The sequence below is a fragment of the Gallus gallus genome, chromosome 3 (assembly GCF_016699485.2).
Source record: "Gallus gallus isolate bGalGal1 chromosome 3, bGalGal1.mat.broiler.GRCg7b, whole genome shotgun sequence".
NCBI classification, from domain to species: Eukaryota; Metazoa; Chordata; class Aves; order Galliformes; family Phasianidae; genus Gallus; species Gallus gallus.
In genome coordinates this window covers 34,930,515-34,952,417 of record NC_052534.1, presented here as the reverse complement: position 1 = coordinate 34,952,417, position 21,903 = coordinate 34,930,515, and the positions used below count along the sequence as shown (strand labels likewise).

Sequence of the window (21,903 nt, the reverse complement as noted above, 5' to 3'; positions counted from 1 at the left end):
CAAGCAATTTATTCCGTAGGAAATTCTTCAGGTAGACTAGACAGGAATTCTAGCACCATTCAAGAAGAAATTGTTACAGGTGAACCCTTTGCACTATTTGTATAAAGGTTTTAGAAAGGTATTCTTGCTATTTTGTAGTTTTCACCCAAATCCTGGCAAATTCAACTCCTGAATTTCTATGAATCTTTTGACCCAATGGATATCTCTGAATGAAATCCAAACTAGCAGGCTGCTCAGAAGAAAAGACTGATGTGTCAACTCAGAGAGGTTCTGCTGGAACTATTGATTTAATGCATAACAACCATTCACTTAAATAGTCAAGAGAGCAGCACAGCAGTCAATAAACCGGCACAAGTCCTTGTTTTATTCCACACTTATCCCCCTTTTATGAGAAAAGTATAAGAACCCTCAGCATTAGCAATTTAGAAATGGAAGGGAAGCAAAGCTGAGTAGAACTGCAGACAAATTTTGATTTCCCTTTGATTTTGATTTTCTGCACTGGCTGTTATTCTGCACTGCATAAAAATAGTATCATACTACTTTCATACTACCAAGCAAAGAATCGTACAGGAAGGCTTACATGCCAAAAATCCAGTATCAGTGAACAGAGCCTTAAAAAAAAGTGAAAAGATATAGGACACCTCGAAGAATAAATGTCTCTGCTTTACTTCATTCTAAATCCTTAATGCCTAATGATGTAGCTTTCTAGGTTAGCAGTAGGAAGTATTTATGATATCCAAAAGCCTTTTATACAACACTAGAAATATAAACTAACACTTCATTATCATCCTTAACGTTTATCTTCACCTCCTGTCCCTGAATCCGTCCTGTAACTGCAGATATTTCAAGAAAAGAAACCTGACCACAGATATCCCAAAGGAATACTAAAGAACAAAAGTAATTTGAAATCTTATTAAGCGTCAGATAGTATTTACATTCTTGCCTTGTACTTAAATTATCCATTTCAAAGTTGTTGCTTTTTTTTTTCCTGTAGTTTTCAAATAAATCCTGTTGTGTAACTTGACTGACTAAAAGCTGGAATTACAAGTTTTGTGTTGCAACAGGAATTGAAGATTTGTAACAGAAAGGAAGTGAATGTATCTCTATTCAGAGAGTCAGTCTAATCTTTTTAAAATTTAGCCAAAACTAAAAGCATGCATTTGTTCAGCTCTGAAAAAAAAAATACAGAAACACAGAAACAATTCTTAGTAACTCTATAACAAGTAATGAATTTTCTGTTAAACAAGCCTAAACTTGATGCCAGCACCCTATTACACTGGATTATTTAGGAAGTCACAACAGTAAAAGTAAAACTGCAGAGATAATAGATTTTAAGAACAATTGAGTATTTCTACATGGGACATAATAAATTGTAATCAAACACTTCTTAAAAATACCAGCTCATTTAATGCTGTTCCTTAGTATTTTGGTAACATTTAACCTTTTGAAAACATACTAAAACTAGCCAACTAAAAGAACAGTATCACATAGGAATAATGTTTAGTCAAATGTCTGCTTCTGCTTTTAAGATATTCTGTATATAAACATTATACAATGGCTGGTAAACTCACATTACTGCAGTAGCTTTAAGTAAGTAGAATTGGAACAGGTAGACTGTTGCCCACATGACATGTGCCAGTTTAGCATCTACACGCACTTCAGGTTTCTCACCTTGTCAATCATTTTACGGGCTTCCATTTCTTCAGAATTGGGATTTTCCAACTCAATAGTGTAAGTACCTTTGTCACTCTGGTCATCCTCATTGTCCTTCTCAGTAGCAGCAGAAATATGTTGGCTTTTCAACTTTTTGTCCATCTCCTGGTTCTGACTAGGCCTATGCCCAAGGCTTCCTGAACTTCTTAACAATGCAGCCTGAAAAACTGGTAAAGCAGCAGAGGGATCTTCCGATTTTTGTTTTAAAAGTTTTGCATGAACATGTGCTGCTCTATGATGTGATGAACTACTTTGCACACACGAAGGGGCAGCTTTCTCTCCTGATGTAGGTTTTGCTCTTTCAGCTCGCACGTGAGGTGTTGGAGATGAAGATTCTGAGCACAGAGCTCCTACATTCTGAGAAAAAGAGTAAGAACGTCTCTTTCGAGGATGGTCCTCATCAAAAAACTCAATCATAAAAGCAGTCTGATTCACACCAGCTGGTTCTTGCTGCTTTTCTGTGGAATGGACTTTCTGGTGCGACTTTTTCAGCTCTGCGTGGTGGTGCCTCAAGTGCTCTTCAAGCGCTGCCCGCTTACTGTAATGCCGGTGGGCACCAGCATTTTCTGAATCACTCTGTGTACCATCATCATGCTTATTCCCTACAACCAAAGCAAAACAAGATATAGCACTATGAAACTATACAAAAAACAAACAAACATACTCAATGTATACAGAAGAAACCGGTAAACTAAGAATTGCAAATGGATTTTCTGTGTAGAATCAAATACTTCTTTATAGCTGCAAATCTCGTACAGCTGCTGCTTATACACAGGCTGAACAATAATATCAGTACATTCAAATTATCCTTCTCATCAATATTTTAATCTGCAAATACTTATCAGTGATTTACAAAAGGCAGTATTTTACTAGCTGAAAGGTAGTAAGGAAACAACTTGTTTCCCAATTATATTAACTTTATTACACAGCCAATTGATTCATACAAATGACTACTGAAACATCCTTGGTAAGGTTAAAAGGAAAAAGAAAAACCTAAGGTAATCATTCTGGTGGGTGAGAATTCCTGTCAAATCACAATTTATATGGTTAGATTGTCTTTTCCTTACACAATTACAACAATAGTTTATCATGAGAAAAATCTACAGAAAATCTGAATTAATTCTTTATTACTCTTTCCAAGAAGTACAATGAATTATTCTACCATTCATTCCTCACACCATCTGACGTGTGTATGCAAAATGGCTGTTATTAATTATTCATTCCTCAAACTACTTCGTGATCTGTGAATAAGGACTACGCATTTCATAAATCATATATACACGTATATTTAAATATACTTAGCAATAATGCCTGAAAAATGTTTGGAAGACTGGGTACTCATATGCATTATGTCACATTTAACTTCATTCATGTACAGTGAACTAGTCTACGCCTTAAGTTTTACTGCAGTTCCTGTAAAGAAACAGTTTTGTCGTCTTTAAATTCTTTTGTTATCAAGACTTACTCATGTATACACAGAATGTACAAGCAATTTTTTTTTTCCCTCTTCTGAAGAGGATAGCTTTGGAAGGTTTTCCCACCTGCATAATTAGAACACTCGGTTACTATTCTTTTAGATGATAACTGTATGTTGGGAAACCTTACGTAGCAGGCTAAGAGTACTGAACACAGCTGAAATCTTTACTGCATTTCTTTGGCAGAGACCTTCCTTTGCCACTTATTTGTACAGTGACTAAGAAAATGGTGTGATGGGTCAGATACATCCATACGGTAACAATACATCTCAACACCACTGTGAAAGTCTTATAACAATTTTTGCAGTGTGAATTCCGTACAGGGTACTACAGGAAAAAGTTGAGGGGAAAAATGAAAAAGAATTTTCCACTTCTTTTTTTAAAATCAAACTTTCGAAGCTAGATGCATTTTGTACCCTTTTGGACAATGCAGAAGTAAAGACTGAGAGTATGAACAGATCTCCAAAGATTACAAAATTCAGATATGTGTTATGGACAAATGCAACCTGTAACTTACACCTTCCTAAACAAAACAAAACAAACAAAAAGAACCAGGCATCCAGGAGGTCCTGCTGCCAGGAAAAGACTAAGGCCTCACAAACAAAATCGTTCCTATTAATCAAACAGTACAATATCATGAAGATCAAAGAACACTCTGTGATACCCTCTAGAAGAACTTCTATGCCATTATTTTAATGTTGCTATACTCATACAATTCTGTTTTGAAAATGATATTTTTTAGTGTATTTTGGAAGAGCTGGCCTTTATATACAGACTTCAGATCAGTAAGAGAAAACTCATTGTACAAAATCCCAGCTACGTTAAGAGTTAGAAATGATAGTATTGCAGAATTAATAAAGTTTGCATAGTTAACCTTCTGAAAGTAAAAACAGAAAATTACAGAGAAAATAACTTGAAAAATTTCTTCAGAACTTTCATTCTAAAAGTTTGAATTTCAGTGGATCCCCTTCCTCTGAAAGTGAAAAGTTATTTCTACTCTGTTCTGCTAAGTTGAATATGAAAGAAAGTACACTTTTCACTCAACATTTTAATTTAACTTTATTTGAAACGTCACTGTCTGAAGCAAATGAACGTGGAGCCAACCGGAACTTCATCTAAAAGCAGCATTCCTATAAAAATTCTGAAAGCACAGTATAAAAATGGAAATTCTTGGTTAATTACAGATTCCAGACTCAAGCCTGAACTCATCATGTGTGATCAATATCATCAGAATAGCTGTATAATATATTTTTTGCCAACAAGTGATTTTCTCAGAGTACTTTTGAATAATCTGTACTTCAGAATGCTGATTCTACCAAGCAATCCAGCTTTTTAAAGCAATGCACAGGAAAAAGTGAGATGTATGAACTTTAACTAAAGGCTTGGGTTTTTTCTTGTTCCCGTTCAAAATCATGACTTAAATATCTGATGACTGCTTTTGTACCATACTTAGCTATACGAGAATATCCCCAATCAGTATACTTAATATAAGATGATTTATGATTTGGTTTACTATCATCTTTTTAATACTTAGTGGTGCAGTAAGATTTCCCAAGCACAAATCCTTGTGCTTCTGCAGAGTATCTGTAATTTCCACTGAACTCTGCAAGGGCTCAAGGATCCACTGACTGGGTGCTTGTGAAGAATTGCTGTCCTCAGAAATAAGCATAGCTGGAATTATTCACGTTACCTTTCAGTCTCTTCAAGTAGACTGGAACGTCACTCTTAATACTTTTGGAATCCTCCTCTGTTGGCTCCCATATCATTCTAGGAGGATTGTTCTGTGCTAGCCAATCCGCTACTTTGCTCTCTGCGGCCATCATCACAGTCTGAAGCCCAGGCAGGTCCTGACCACCGGAGGAAGAAGGCTTCTTTGACTTGTGGCGCTGCTCAGATGTGAATTTTGTCACGTGATCTTTGATTGTTACTTTCCCTGGTGTGTTGTCATCAAACTCAATGGTAAAGGAAGCATGTCCTGCGCTTGCTGCATGGGGACTTTGGGTGTCTTTTGTTGGAATTTCATGAATAGCGCCCTCTGCTACCTGTGAAGTTTGCTGGAATTCTTTTGTAGGAATTTCAAAATAACTTGGCTCCCTACAGAAAGGATAAAGTTCTTCACTTGCAGCTGCAGATTGCTCCTCAGCTTGCTTGGCATCTGTGCTGCATCCTATTAAGAAAAATAAAAGATAGATTTCACAATACTTGGGAACTTCAGGTTCTTCAAGAATTTTCTGAATTTCTGTAAAGGCCACTTGAGTAATTTCTGGACTAAACAGTAAGACTGTGGAGAAGATTGAGCAACACAGATCTGGAAAAATAATTCCAGAATTACATATGAAAAGCATTACTGAACAGACAGACTGCCCAAGCTCTGGCTGTAAGGAGTGTAAAGCAGCAGAAAGCACACTTCAAATGTGACAAAAGAAATCTGCATTCCAAAAATGTTTGGACGATGTAAAAGCCACACGAGTTATTGCTAACAGGGAAAACAGGCAAAAAACATAATAGAAATCGTTGAGATTATAGTTACTGCAATTTCAATCTATTTAAAGAAACATCAGATCAAAGTCTCCCTAAAACAAATGCTTGTGATCTGGCTTCTATCTCATTTTGTGGAGAGCTAGTATAATTTTGGTAAAAATCCTTGGACAAACAATTCACACACTAACACAAGATCAACATTAAGACTGACATGAAAATTTTAACACTGATAAGCACTGGTTAACGTTTTGGAAAAAGCTTTTATGTTTCTACAAAAGGTAAAATCCAAGAATCAAGCTAAATTCTATCATCATCTGCTCTTATTTTACTTGTTTCCAGTTTGTAGAACAGGAAAAGCAACAATAGCTGGAAGCATGCAGAATGTTACAAAACCACGCTCTAACTGCATAAAGAAAGCAGAATATGGAAAAAGCACAGGAAAGTTCCACTGTATAGCCCGAAAGAAAGTTAAAGCTTCTTGTGGTTGCTCAAAAAGCTACAAATGTGTCTTCAAGAAAACAAATCTTCTGGTTGCAGTTCATTAAGCAGTAAGCCAGCCAAAATATCAGGTGTAAAGACGTGCAACAAGCAACAGATGCGTCAGATGTTAGCAATAGCTAGTTAGATTCCAGCAAAGAATACCAAATAGCTCCTACGTGATTTATCAGGAATCAAGATGTTTAAGAAATCACTTTAGGTTGCCAAGAAGATAAATAAGAATCCAACTAATAGATTTCTAAGGGTATAAACAGTCACAATATATCAGCTGACATAATAAACATTTATGTACGAAATTATTATGCAATAGGGTAGCAGTAGCATTGGAAACGTGCATACTACAGATAGGAGTTTAAGGGGTCAAGTATGCAGGACAGCTTAATACATCTATGTTCTTCACTGACATGCTTCTTGTGAAGGTTTAGGCTAATGTTTAGGCAAAAACTAAGAAATAAAGGAGAGTAGTTTGATAGAGAGAAACAGAACTAACCAAGGAACAACACAATAGCTGGAAAAATTAAATAAGAAGGTGGGGGGGGGGGGGAAATGTTATTAAGGGATAACAAAATAGTACATATTCTTTACACATTGCCATGCTTGGATATCGACAGGAGAAAGTAACTCTGGAGAAGGTACACAATTAATTCATTTTGTCTAAAAGTGACTACTGCAAACACAAAAGATGTTTTTATATCATGATGTTGCAAGCCAAGAACACCCATGCTAACTCATTTTACTGATGCATGTTCTTTCCAAACAGGTCCCTGCACTGCAGGTCTTAATCCATCCTGGGTTACCTCATCTCTGGAGGGTAGTTTTTAGGCCCTACAACAGCACCTCACTACTCCACATTCCAGGAAATAGCATCTCCCTCCCCCCTGCCAAGGAAGCATGAAGCAGATAAAGCAATATAAAGTCTACAAGGAGGAAGACTCCAAAAACTCTCTGGCTAGTCAATACCAGTGCTTGGTCACCTGCACAGTGAAGTGCCTCCTGATGTTCAGAGGAAACTTCTTGTATTTCAGTTTATGTGCACTCTTTCTTGTCCAGGGTACTGAGCAACACTGAAAAGAGCCTAGCTCTGTCTTCACTGGTCCTTCCCATTAGGTATTTCTATATATTGATAACAGCTCCCCAAGTCTTCTCTTCTCCAGGCTGGATAGTCTCAGCTCTCAGCCTCTCCTCACAGGAGAGGTGCTCCAGTCTCTTGATCATCTTATCTCATTAGCCCTTCATTGGACCCATTCCAGGAGCTCCACATCTCTCTTGTACTGCGAGACCCCAGAACTGGACACAGTACTGCAGGTGTGGGCTCATCGGTGCTGAGAAGAGTGGAAAAAATCACCCCTCTTTACTTGCTGCTGATACTTTGCTTATTGTAGCCAAGAATACTATCGGTCTTCTTACCAGCAAAGGCACGTTGCTGGCTCACATTCAACTTACTGCCTACCAGAATCCCCAGGTCCTTTTCTACCAAGCTGTCATTCAGCTGGGTGGTCCCCAGCATGTACCGGTGCCTGGGTCTATTCTTCCCCAGGTGCAGGATTTTGCACTTCTCATTGAATTTCATGTGATTCTTGTTTTCTAAGATACTGTACTAGACAACATATTTCTTTTTAACCAAAGAATTAAGAAACCGGATTACAAATGTGAAGCAATTTCCAAACTAAAAAAAACTTAGAATTTATCTTATGAAAAATATTCCAAGTACAAGCTCATTTTCATCACTTAAAAGTGCTGTTTTCTGACCAAAGTACTTGCATCTTATAAAGAGTTAAATATTTATTCTAATCAGTAATACTACTGGAAGCAAGGATGAAATAAAAAATAACATAAATCCTGAGCTAAATCACCCTTCAGAATTTTTCACTGAATATATGATTGCAAGTACTTACAGCTTTATATTACAAAAGTAAAGCTACTTTATAGTGAACTCCAATTATAATAAGTCATCAGCCAAGCTGAAGGAAATTACTCATAAAATCAAATATAGATATAGAAGATAATCATAAAGCAAATAATTAAGATAATGATCATCACAGCTCTATAACTTTAATTGACTTCTGTTTCCTAAAACCCATTTAGAATTCATGACTTCTACCTTTTCTTATGTTTCCAGTAAAGGCATTACTGTTGCAAAATTCTACAACTACTACTGAGATCAGCATATAATAACCTACCCAGGAACTTGTTACTAGCATGTAACCTTAACAGATGCAACACAAATAAAATAGTTGTACTGTAGGTATCATCACAGCAATTGATTCTCATGGGGGCTAGCAGAGTCACGGATCATTAAATAAGATTAACAAGCATGTGAGAAAAAAAAAAAAAGGCTTTAACTTCTTGAGATTTTCCAGGCTTTCCCAATGTTTACAAGTAACTTCCATTAGTGAGCTTCCATTGAGGTAGGAAGACAGTAACAGTGAAATAAACCTATTAACTTGAGACTGTAGAGACTAATTGTCTGTAGTTGGCTTAGCAGAAACAAATCTCCCATTTGAATCTCCTCATTAAACCTTGCCCCATCTGTTATAATTCATGCCTTCTTTTCTATTCAAGAAATAATCACGTACCAAATCATTAAAGCATGAAGCAGATTATTCATAGAATTAATTTGTTAAAATGATGTCAGGCTTCATGTATTTGAGATACTGAAGAAAGTTTCAAAACTCACATAAGTGAATTCATCTTCAGTGAATTCTTGTAGGCAGCTTATAATATGAAGCGTGAACCAAATTTGTGCTTTCAGCCCATAAAGAAAAAGAATAACTGTATCAATTTTGAAAAGTTTTAATTAAATTTTGATGTTTAGTTCAAAAAAATCTAAACATGAAGGTCTTTGAAGTGTCTTACTTTCTTTCATTACAGTGTTCCTTTACATCAATTTCTAATGATTATGTTCACCCATGTTGTAAGACTTAAGCGCATGAAGAAAATACAAACTAACTTGCTGAAAATTAACTTGATGGAAGTTGCATGAAATTTACATGGAATGTAACTAAGCCAAAGACGCCTGAAAAAGTTATGTCTTAGTATTTCATTATTATTATTATTGCCAGTAGGAAAAGAAAAAAAATGTATTCCCTAAGAATGCTTATTAGTGCTTGAAGAACACCTTCCTAGACAAGATTTCTACTGCAAGCTACAGAGTCAGAGATTACTAATATGGGCTATTAAACCTGTGCTTAAAAAGTCTCCACCACTGGAATACACAATAGCACCTCACACCATCCATGGTAGAGAAAACATTTTTTTTTTTTTTTTTTTTTTTTTTTTACAAACATACAAACAGAAAGTTTGCAGTACTGCATTATGATGCATTTGTTCCATATGCAACAAAGTTGTTTCAAGAAAACTGTCACTACAATAAAAGATTTCACTTGGTTTCTTTTCTACTAGTCCAAATCTTAACTGGCTTACTGCCTGCATCTTGACAACTTTAGACTAAGTAGAAACAGTTTACTAAAAGAAAAAAAAACAATAAAGAAATTGATTTTACTACAGTGATGTGTTAATTTTGCTTGATTTCCTCATGTTTGGATTTCATTTCAATTCCTCTTTATTAGAAAAACAGTTACTCTATTTATATATCTGATGATAGATTTAGGGGTCTAATTATAGACATTGAGATCTACATTTTGGCAACACATGCTGCAAACAGACAACCAGACTACAAAAAAATAATCTGTATTATGGGGAAATAAAACTATCAGCTTAACTTTAGACTATGCAAATGTTTACTGGAAGAAATACAAGATGCAATCTCTGCTAATGCAGCATTACTAAATCACAGGACAGAAAGCACAAACCACCTTATATAGCCAAGACTCAAAAATAAAATAGCACAATTCCAGAAGTGATTTCCTTAAAACATCCCACTGCATTTTTTTTTAATTTTTAGCATAAGAAATGAGAGATTGACTAAACTGATAAATAAGAGGCAGTAGTTCAGGTAACATCATCTATATTTACTGACAAAAACTGTACTGGATACTACAGAACAGACACACATCTGAAACGTGTCTCTGGACATTTCTAGTTTCTTGCAGAATAATTTTTTTAAGGTAAATTTTATTAAGCTTTCATCTGTGGAAACTATCTGTCAAACTTCCAAAAATAACATTGTTTAGATCTCTAGTTCATAATACACGAAACTCTACTGGACAGCAAAAGCCACCCAAAGAATTAGAAAAGAGAGAGAAAAGAGATTTACCTGAAGCCGCCGTCTCATGCATCTTTTCTTCACGTTTGCTATCTGGTTTACAGCCACCTTTTTCATCAGCTTCATCCTCACCCCACCAGGCTGGCTGTCCATACAAAGGAGTACCACGAGGCATGGTAGAAAGATCTATAAAAATAGTACAAAACAGAGGAAATTGCTTTTTTTGTTTTGTTGTGTTATTTAGGTTCAAGCAACCAGAAGAGAGAGTGATTTATTGGGATCATTTCTCCTGGAAGCTGAAGTGAATTGGTTGTGCACATTTGCCTAAGTACAAAACCAATTTAGAGACTGGATAAGTGATCTGAGTTCTAAATATAAAAGCTTACTAATGACCCGATCACAACTTTTGGCACAAACACTTCTGCAAAGGCAGCTGACATCTCTTATTGTTGCCCTGGTATACCTGCAAACACTATTTTCCGCATTCAGTTTGAAGCCATCACTACAGCAGTACATTCCTAAAAGCTGGGCATGGCTATTCCTATGAGAAGACTACCACTTTTACCCACATTGACCTTTTGCTGAAATCTGAACTCAGCGCATGAAAAACTGATCAAAATTTTGCAGTCTTGCCAAGGTTCCAAACTGCTGACAGAGACTGCAGAGTGCTGAAAGTTATCAAGTGTAAACCATCAGTGAGCACGATTACTTTTAAAACAGGCCGTGGTTTAACTGCTGTACAATAAAGAAGAAAGTATTTATTACACAGAATGCACACACAAGATTCAACACCTTTAAATTTGGAGGTTAAATTTAAAAACAGTACTGATAAAATTACAATTTCTGCCTTCACAATAACGTATTGGACTAGTTTTGATCTGACTTCCACTCCTGAGTTTATTCACCATACTGAGATTTTAGTATCATATGGATGTTCTGAGGTTTAATTAAAGTCTTTTATAAAAGAGTGAGACCTGTTTAAATGTAGCTTAGTAGTTACCTGTTACTTTGCCTTTCATGAATGATTATTTTGCATTTTTCTTCAGTGCTTTATTCAAAGCAATTCCACAGATTCAATATAAGTTTCACAGTCATGCCAAAATTCAGCATGATTTGAAGATATGCAGTAATTTTATTTATTTATTTCAAGACAGCCTTACACTTCACTTAATACTGAATTGTTCTCAAAAACTTGATGGGAACAGCTTTGCAAACACACAAAACCAGTGAGAGAATAAATCCCCTAAAAGCTTATCAGTTGTAGTCAAATAAAATTATTAACTTTTACTGTTATTTTTGAAACGGTCAAGAGGAAAAGGAAGTTGAGGTGAAAAAAATCCACTGTACTACATGATAAAAATTTAAGAGGCTGAAAAACAATATTAAATCAGAATACTGAAGTATTGGTTAGGCCTTATGTACCCATAATAGGATGTTAGATTAGCTAAAATTAGTTATACCACTGAGTCCCACAGGTGGTGGAAAGAATTATTTAAAGTAAGCTCTCCAGAAGAATGGATTACACCTAAACAGCACAGTAACAGCCATGAACTAAGGAATTGGACCTAATCAGATCTATACGAAATGCACAATACCCTCCAATACCTTTCTCATTCGCGTGGTTATCACCTGTGATAACAGGTAACGCAGCGAGGAATTACAAGCAGAAAATTTCTAAGTGAACAATTAACATTAGAGCAAATCACACAATGAATTTAAGACAGTCTGGGCAAAGCCACCATGACACTATATATAAATACAAAAGATGATGTAAAAACAAGATCTGATACTACAGCTTCTACCATTTTTATATCACAGTAGAGCAGTTAGGTTCTATCCTGATGCATCTAACAACGAATGCTATGATCTATAAGACAAAGAAATAAAAAATAAAAAAAAAAATCAAAAGGAGAAGTATTCAGAATGGTGGTGGAAAAACATACAAACTGCTTCAGCTCAAATGCAAAAACCAACTTCACTTTATTGTCAAAAATGCTTGAAGTTTCTAACTGATGGGAAGAGAAATAAAAAAAACAGGTAATGCTGCTTAAAAATTTGTTTTAAGTGTTTTCTTAACATGTAGATCTATGATAAAGGCAGAAATTCTATTCTAAAAGTTATTAATTACTCGTAATTACTCTAATTTCTTATCCAAAAGGGAGAAGATGCATCGGAAAAGGTTGACCAGGGAAGTGGTAGAATCACTGATCCTGGAAGTATCCAGGAAATGTGAAGACATGGCAGTGAGGGAGCGGGTATAGTGGGGATGTGTTGGCAGTTGGACCAAGTGATCTTATGGGTCTTTTCCAAACTCAAAGACACTATAATTCTATGCTTATAATAAATCTAAAATTTAACACGACTTAAAAACAAAACATCCACGTGTGCAATTTCATAGACAGCCTAGTGAAGCGAATAGATGTCTCTTCCGAGTTTGCATGCTACTGCAGCAAAAATGCACCTTACCTATGGATTTTTCTTCAGATTTCAGTGCTTCAGTAGTCTTGTGGTGCACTTCAGCTGTGGAGTCTGTTTCTTTGGACTCTGAACTTTTGGAGCTGGTTTGCTTTGACCCTTCTGCCTCTGAAGATTTCTGAGATAACTGGAGTTGGCTTGTAAATTTTTCATGCTACATGACATTAAGTAAATAAATACATTTCAAAGAATGAAAAAAAATCTTTTACCAATAACCACGTAATGACAGAGCACCACCTAGGCAAGGTCCATTGTTACCTTAAGAGCTTCTTCGGGGACTCTCATCTCTCCTCTGACAACAGTAAAAAGATTAGTATGTGGGAAATGCTAAGGAAAACGCACAGCTCACAAGAGGATTTTCTACAAAGGCAACAGTTCTGCAGCCTGTTTGGCCATTCCAACAGTAAGAAGTGTTCTACACATTTATTAATGTTAGGACTAGTATGTACAGTAATACTTGTAAAAGAAAATGCACAACACAATTACTTATTACCACTGAATAGATAACTTCATGTTGTAATACTACACTTTTTTTTTCCTCCCTCATGCAGTACAAGACTTTGCCTATTTTCCTCTAAGTATTGTTTCTCTGCAACACAAAAGTGACACAAAAGCGGTTTAACAAGAGATGCATAAACAGTAATTGGAAATCAAGGTCTCTTTTAGTGAGAAACAATTAGATGTACTTTATCAATCTCTCTGATCATGGGGCAGTATTCTGCAATTTTCTCTAATATGGGCATTTTTGTTGTAAAGAGAGAGATTTAAAGTTCTCAGATACAATGAGAACCTTTCACTTAATGCAATTATACTTTCCTCATGAGAAATGTGCATCAGGACACCAAGCATTTTTTTTATGACAAGGATATCATATCCAAATCTCAGTTTATCTTCTAATTTTAGAGTGATGTACGTCTGCTCTGGAATCCTCACATCATTCACGAATGTCTGTAGAAATAAATGAGGACAGAAAGAGATACTGTTAAACTGAAAAAAAAGCCAACAACCTAACAAAACAATACAAGCTGCACAACAATCAACCACTAGACTAATTTTATAAGAAATAAGTTTTCAGCACTGCATGTTTTCCACTGTCGATTCACGGGGGAACGTTCCTTCAAACTAGCACTTATCATCATTATTTTTCTTGTAGCTTGCTTTTTCAATCTCAATTAGACATCAGAATTGATTTATCATCATCTTTGTGCAACACTTTTCTTTCAGTATTTCATGTTGGATATGCAAGTTCTGAGGTAGTTTGGAAGTTATCTACTTTGTTAAAAAACTTTAAGGCAAACAACTTATCTCCAGAAAGCAGTGATAAAGAACTCATGTATTGTGACACCTGAACAACAACAGGCATAACAATATTTGTAAGCAAAAATAACATAATTACACCAGCTAGCAGCAAAGTAGAGTGAAGTCCATAGTCTTGACAATACCTTTTGAAAGTTCACTTGTACCAAAACTAATCCTCCCTCCTCCAAATCACTGTTGGAAACAATTGAAGAACCCAGACAAGCTTTCATCAATTTGAAGAAGGATTGATGTACCTGAAAGACCGCCCAGTTTCACCAACCATAGCAGCTGGCTGTTAGAGGCAGTACTGATTAATTCGGACCTGAAATCTTAGTGGCTGAAAACAACAGGAAACTCACAAATAGATCTTGGTATAACTTCAAGAGAACACCTGAGATACAACAAGGAGGAGCAAGAGGCAGCAATGAGGAGGAATAATACACGTTCAAGTCAAAACGGATCTAAGAAAGGGAAATTGGAGGATTTGGCAAACAATTTCATCTCTACGGGGGAAGAAAAAAAGAAAATGTAAATAGAGCTTGAAATTACATTGCTCAAGCTCTACAGAAAATTCTAGTAAGTTACCAGTCAAAGTTGTATTATCCCTGGAGGCATTCAAGGCCAGGCTGCTTGCGGCTCTGGGCAGCCTGGTCTGGTGATTGGCGACCCTGCCCACAGCAGGGGGGTTGAAACCTGATGATCATTGTGGTCCTTTTCAACCCAGGCCATTCTATGATTCTAAGCTACCTCCATAACATTCTGAAATTGGCAAAGGCTCTTGTAACAGCAGGGAAAAAAGTAAAATAAGAAAAAAAAAAGAAAAAGAAAAAAGACAAAAATCTTTTCACAAGGGAAAAAAAAAAATTAAAAAAAAAATCAACCAACCAATCAGGCTACAATTTAAAAAGAAGACATCAACTCTGCACTCAGACCCTTGAAGAATCTGTCCACCATATGGGCTGACAAAAACCTCCTGCACAGCATCTTCCCTTAAACTGTTTCTCAACACTGAATTCAAATCAGTACCGAGGAGCTAAAATTCACACTCTGTTATTCTCCTTTTGTTCTCTTCTGGCCTTCTTGAATCGTCCTTCCCCTTTAACTCAAAAAGAATGTAACATCTGACCTTATAGCAGTGTAGTACCTTCCTTGTAAGAAATATGACTAATCAGTTACTTGGGACCAGTCTCTCGTTCCTTAGCTTTGCTTCCCTCATCCTCTTTCCAAATCCTTTAAAAGCCTTAATTTAGGGCAAATTCTGGGCAAATAAAATATTTATAGCTTAGCTCGTATGAGTCTGTTGCAATATTTTATGAATTATTTAGCAGTTGTATTATTTTCTGTTCCCCACTCAAAAAACAATTTTACAGCTTCCTGCTCATTTTTATTTTTTAAAATGACTAAACGTTAATTTTGCAGATGGGAGATTGAACATGGAGCACCCAGATTAAAGATATTTACTTTGTTTTGTGCTATTTTCGGGGGCTTAAAATACCAGCACCCTGCAGAAGGCCACAGGCACTGCAAATTCAAACTTGAAAAAAATCTACAACAATTTCTTTGTGTTTTTAAGAACTGGAGCAGCTGAAGTCTGCCACTTTTAAAGCACTTTGAAGTTAGGAGTGCACACAACAAATAAATCTTTAATAAGTAAGTCAAGTATCCAAATTTTTAAACACTTGTTTAGTTCATTTAAATAAATCCAGTATGAGAAATCCAGTATGAGATGAAGTGTCTAAAAACAGAGAGGATTACCTTGCTCCAAATAATACAGGGCTCTTCTGTTTTATTTTCTAAATAAATAAATAGCGATTTAATTTTCTTTTTTTTTTTTTTTCTATTAATGCTCACCTTGGTCATAAAACTAACTATTTTCTATGATGTAGGTAACTTCTCTAAGAAATAAGAATTAACTATTACTGTTTAGCAAGCCTTATGAGAGCCCAGGCATGCAAAGAATACCCTCAGCACAGCCTGAATTTCAGTACTGGTCTAGAAACAGAAAACCAGAATTTCCACAAGGATGCTGAAGAGTAAGACAGAGGTGCAAGGCTGGCACATTTGACCACAGAATAGGCTCTCACTCTGTTATGTTCTTCACTAGACGCACAAAAATAAGCTTCCACTCTCGAACAATGACTGGGTAAAAAAGTATCCTGAAGAACCTGGGTCCTCAGATGCCAGACAGAACTTCAGATGTTTCACTCAGCCTAATGAGGAAATGAGTATCCCTTAAGTAAGTAAAGGTGGCAGCTGAAAGCATTAATTACATTGCTAAGCAAGTTATCTGTCAAAATTAGGAGCAACACAGTGCTGCAGAATAGGTGACCATGGAGATAGATAGACACCTGTAAAAGTTGACTTTAAATTTCTTCAAAGATTAAAGAACATATACGGATATACATATACATATCCCTTACAAAAGTTAAAGTAGGGAGATGAAGCAAGGAAGCAGAGTAACAGAAATATATACCCTGGAGTGATTGAAAAGTAGGAGAAAAAAAAATAGAACATCTTGAAAAGCAGAATGTCACTCTATTAAGGATTGCCCAGAAAAAAAGACAGTAATAGTAAAGTAAGAAAAAAAAAATGAAGTCTGATTTTGGAATGTCTTATTTGTGTTACAGTAACAAGAAAGCTTATACAGAGATGAAGAACTCTTCATAGAATTCAGCTCTCATTTTCTGCAGGAGGTCATCACCTAAATCGGACAAAACAAGCCAAACTTTAATGCTACAGGGAAAGGAAGCTTCCTCAGTAACTTATCACAGATATCACTAGATTTAGTAGCTCTCTCCCTGCTCCCAATAACAGATACTGTTTTCCAAAGGTGGCTTCAAAACAGCCTTTGCACACGGAAGCTGGCTGAATTATGCAATGAGGTACAGTTCCAGAAAGCTAACCATCTAAAATTTAAAGTTAAAATCAAAAATAAAAGATCATTGGTCTGAAAGTATCAGCTAGGTATTTCAGCTTTTGTTTTACTTTCATCTCTACAGGCTCTCCTCCCCAATTTGTGCTTTGTCATTTTGAATGTCATTTAAAGCCATTTATTGCTGTATAATATTCATAGAAAATGCAGTTAGGTCTGAAACCTACAGCAGGATGAAGAGAAATTATTGCCTAGCTATTAGTTCATTGCAGGGTACAGAGGCATTGCATATATTGTTCTGCCACACAATTTTGCTGAAGTATTCTGTTGTATAGAGGAAATATACAATTTTGTATCTGAAGCCAGACAGGCAGAGGTATGTAAGAAAAAGCACAACTGGAAACAGATAGTAAGGGAAGCACTGTGAAGACAATGAGCAAGGACTATACTTCTAAGATTTAATATTCCCAAAACTATGGGAAGAGGGAGTTTCTTTGATGTCTCTGGATAAACAGCCATATAGGAACTGGCAGCTCCAACATGAGAATGAATCACATCAAGTAAGGCAACTAACTGAAAGCTCTTTATCAGCAGTGAAGAGAGGAGAAAAAGGAAGGACATTTAACACACATATACAATTTTTTAAATTAAACTCAAGTTTTGTGAGAAGGTGATGAAAATAAAGTATGCCTATTGATTACAAGAGTAATAAAATTTGGGAATAAAATCAAGTGCCTTGACAAGAAATTACTATAAGCTGAATTCATTTGGATCATTTCCCTGAAACAGTGCACTGTCTTTGAAAATACAGGAGTATATTAAATATTTAGGAAGCAAAGTTTTCATTTGCATGTAGCTATTCAAAGGATATTCAAAGACTTCAGAGGTTACACTGCTTTCAGACGGAGTTGTGGCTCTGACTCTTTGGAAGGCTGAGGCACCTACAAACATCTTAAGGTCTACATCTTAAAATACAAAAACACTACTAAAAGCAGTCTGAGAATTTATCTTCACTTCAAGACCAAACACCAAGTTAGAAAATCAACACTAAGAGACATTTCTTCCTCATATTTTTTTAAACATTTAGTAATATTTACTGAAATTAATATTTAGTAAGCTCCTGATACAGAATAAGTGTCAGAGATGAACTCACGATACTGTGTACTCAATACACATTTATGACGTAGACAGAGAAAATACCAACCATAGCTACCATCTATAAAGAGCTCCAAGAAACATTTGCAGGGCTACAAATAGTGACGGAAGGGATACCGAGAAAGAACATGCAAATATAAAACATGATAAGTAAGCTTACATGCAACACAGCTATTGTACACTTAAAATCTGTTTTCACATACAGAGTACAGTAACATTCTTATCCATGTGAAAAAAGGATAGTAAGGAATACTGTGAAATAGAAATCCATTTCTTACAGAGAATGTCTAGAGATTAAAATACCTTTTTTTTTTTTTTAAATCAATATAATCAATTTAAAGTTTTTTGTTTCTACATTTCTGAAATCTAGAAGAGTAAAATACACCTTTGTATTCTTCTGAGTTTTTTCTTTCTATTGCCAAGGCTCTTTCACTGAAGGACTTTATCTCAGTCCTTTAATTGAGGCTCCACAAAACAACATTTTTTTCATTCATGCTTGTTAATTCACTGTCTCCTTGTTCAAAAAAAAGAAGTTCCCATTATTAACTTACCCCATTCAAGCTACCTAAATCCTTCACTAAGTGTTCATCTGTGGAAGGTTCATAGTTAAGTACAGCATGTTGCTTGTCCACGCTTCGTGACTAAAATACAAAGAATAAAAGAAATAAGATATTTCAAGAACAGATCAAGACAGAACTAACTGCTATTTCTTAGAGTAATGCAATTAAGTTCTCTTCATGCATTTCTTCAAACTACATACAAAATAATTAATCCCCACTAACTTGATCCCTAACCACATCCAAATTTGACCCTGAGTACTCATAGGAGAATCACAAAATTCAGAATAATTATTTTCTTAATGTTTCCTCAAATGTGATTCTAAGTTCCATCCAGCCATATCTTAGCCAAAAAAAAAAAATTTTCTTTTCCCCACACTATTACTGATGTTTAATCTTACATCATCAGTTTCACCTTTACTTCTCTCTGCTCTTTCTCTCTCCCTTTAACTACATACATGCCTACATCAAAACATGATTATAGTTCTCTGGTATGGCTGTTCTCTCTAAATGGTACAGTTTTCTGCCATGCACTTCTAAACCCTTCATTATGTTGTCTGGGATTCTTACTGTAGTATACAAACCTTCCTTTTTTTCCTACTTTACCTTAATTTTATGAACAAATTACCTACAACCTCTTCACTAAATGTCTGAGTGGTTCTCGAGTCCCTATTCCCATTGTCTCTAATTTGTTTCTTTAATTCTTTTTTTTCCTCCTGTAAGTATTTCAATATAAGCAATTCATTTTTATTTTTTAAATAAAACTTGCTTCCAAATGTGAACAATAAATTAGCAACAAACCTTGTTGCTATTTTCTCTGAGAACAGCATCTCCCTAAGACCCAAATCCCCAGACCTATATAGCACTGAGAATGACTTCTAGACTCATTCCTGTTCTAGCACTTGCAGTCTGCCACTTTTAAGGATCCCAGGCTATAGAAGCATTAGCCAGATCAAGGTATCAGACCATACAATCATAGCTTCTAAGGAAATGCTTTCACTGAACTTTTAACAATTATTTTATTCAATTATATATTACATTATTAACCAATTATTATATTATATTTACGTGTCACTGCATACCATAGAATGATAGAATGGCTTGGGACCAAAAGATCATCAAGTTCCAATCTCCCTGCCACAGGAAGGGCCAACAACCTCCAGATCTGGTACTAGACCAGGCTGCCCATGGCCCCATCCAACCTCTGAACACGTCCAGGGATGGAGCATCCATAGCCTCTCTGGGCAGCCTGTTCCAGTACCTCACCACTCTGTAAAGAACTTCCCCGACACCCAATCTAAACCTTCCCTCCTTGAGCTTTAAACCACGCCCCCTTGTCCTATCACTGTCTATCCTTGTAAAGAGTTGACTCCCCTCCTTTTTATAATCCCCTTTTAAATACTTGAAGGCTTCAATGAGGTCTCCTCGCAGCCCTCTCTCTTCTGGGCTGGACAAGCCCAGCTCCCTCAGCCTGTCTTTGCAGGGGAGGAGCTCTAGCCCTCTGATCATCTGCATGGCTACCCACTGGACCCTCTCCAACAGCTCCACATCTTTCCTCTACTGAGGATCCCCAGACCTGGACACAGTACTCCAGATGGGTCCTCACAAGGGCAGAGTAGAGAGGGAAAATCACCTCCCCGTCCCTGCTGGCCACCCCTCTCTTCTTCTGATAGAGCCCAGGATCCATTGGCCTTCTGAGCTGCAAGAACACACCGCTGGCTCATGTTCGTATTTTCATCCACCAGGACGCCCAGCTCCTTCTCCGCAGGGCTACTCTCAAGGAGTTCTCCTCCCAGTCTGTATATGTATCTGAGATTAGTCTGACCCAAGTGCAAAACCTTGCACTTCGCTATGTTGAATCTCATGAGGTTCACACGGTGCCACCTTTTGAGTTTGTTTTAGAATATTTACAAAATACATTACAAAGTTGGGAGTTAAATGTTTACTGTGAGAAGTAAATCTATATTCCCAGACATGAATAAAACTCCTACTAGATAAATAGTGGCTAGGCAGAGATTTGAGGTCTAATTCTATAAAGCAAAACAGAGTTAAAATGCTCTCTAATAAGGCTACTATAACATGCTTTCTGACAAGAGAGCATGAATAAAAGCATTAAATTCCACTTTCTTTATCATGCATTGTCCACATGCTTTGCAGTAAGAGAACAACCAAGTTGTCAGAAGTGGAATGGAAGGTCCTACACAAAGAGCTATACAGACAGAACAAGAACACATTATCAGCCTCTCCTTTGGTGGGTTCCTCCCCCTTCAGCAATATGTGGTGTCACATTCATGCTGGCATGTAGACCTAACAGCAGGCTACACAGAATATTCTTGAAAATCACAGCGCCTCTTGGTTCTTTTTACTACCTCTAAAGTCAACAGACAATAACATCCATGCATGGCTGGACTCTGTTCAAAATACTCATCCAGAAGGCAGCTCCTTTTAGAGGTGTTGATGACTGAAGTTTTGTAACAAAATAATAAATGCTCAAAGCTTCACTCTAAAGACTGATCAGCCACAGACAGGGACCATTAAAACTACGTTATTTACTACACAGCCTCCAGTTACGGCAAGATTTAAGGAAAATGATGGAGAGCAAGAAACTCAAGCTAGGTTTTGAGTATATAAAGCTGGAAAAAAAAAATCCTTCCTATCAGCATTTAGGTAGTAGAAGGTAGAAAATCATGTCAGACAAAACTAATTTCATTAAACAAGGTATTTGGCTCCATGAATGAACGGTGGGTTAACTGAGGGTTAAGTGAGGTTTGTTTGAGTGAGAGTGGTGAGACACTGGAACAGGCTGCCCAGAGAGACTGTGGATGCCCCCTCCCTGGAAGCATTCAAGGCCAGGCTGGATGGGGCTCTGAGCAACCTGGTCTATGGGGAGGTGTTCCTGCCTATAGCGGGGAGGTTGGAACTAAATGATCTTAAAGGTTCTTTCCAACTCAAACCATTCCATCATTCTACCAACAGACAATTCTTAGTCTTTCCTACTCAGATGAAATTATTTGCTGCAGTATATATTATATAAAACATATCTCCAGATCATTTGTTTGAATGAGAGCTTGAATAAATTTATGGCTGGCCTACTACTACCGTGACTTGCAGTCAGCCAATCCAAGTGAATATCAAAAGACTAAAAGGTATGATAAAGAGGGTATTGAAGTAGAGATGGTAATATTACGAATGACAGATAAAGAAAAAGCACTT

General features: G+C 36.4%; 1 protein-coding gene across 12 annotated transcripts in view; it reads right to left on the bottom strand.

Annotated features, from left to right (window-relative positions):
• CEP170 (centrosomal protein 170) overlaps positions 1-21,903 on the bottom strand; it is an 88,936-nt gene that overhangs the window by 43,946 nt on the left and 23,087 nt on the right. For all 12 annotated transcript variants that reach the window (XM_015283969.4, XM_040697395.2, XM_040697398.2 and 9 more), the window contains 7 exons: positions 18,685-18,774; positions 13,677-13,755; positions 13,066-13,124; positions 12,799-12,961; positions 10,384-10,518; positions 4,879-5,355; positions 1,672-2,315 (listed from right to left, as the gene is read on the bottom strand). In XM_015283969.4, the coding sequence (XP_015139455.2) occupies positions 1,672-2,315; positions 4,879-5,355; positions 10,384-10,518; positions 12,799-12,961; positions 13,066-13,124; positions 13,677-13,755; positions 18,685-18,774 (1,647 nt within the window). The remainder of the gene's footprint in view (positions 1-1,671; positions 2,316-4,878; positions 5,356-10,383; positions 10,519-12,798; positions 12,962-13,065; positions 13,125-13,676; positions 13,756-18,684; positions 18,775-21,903) is intronic.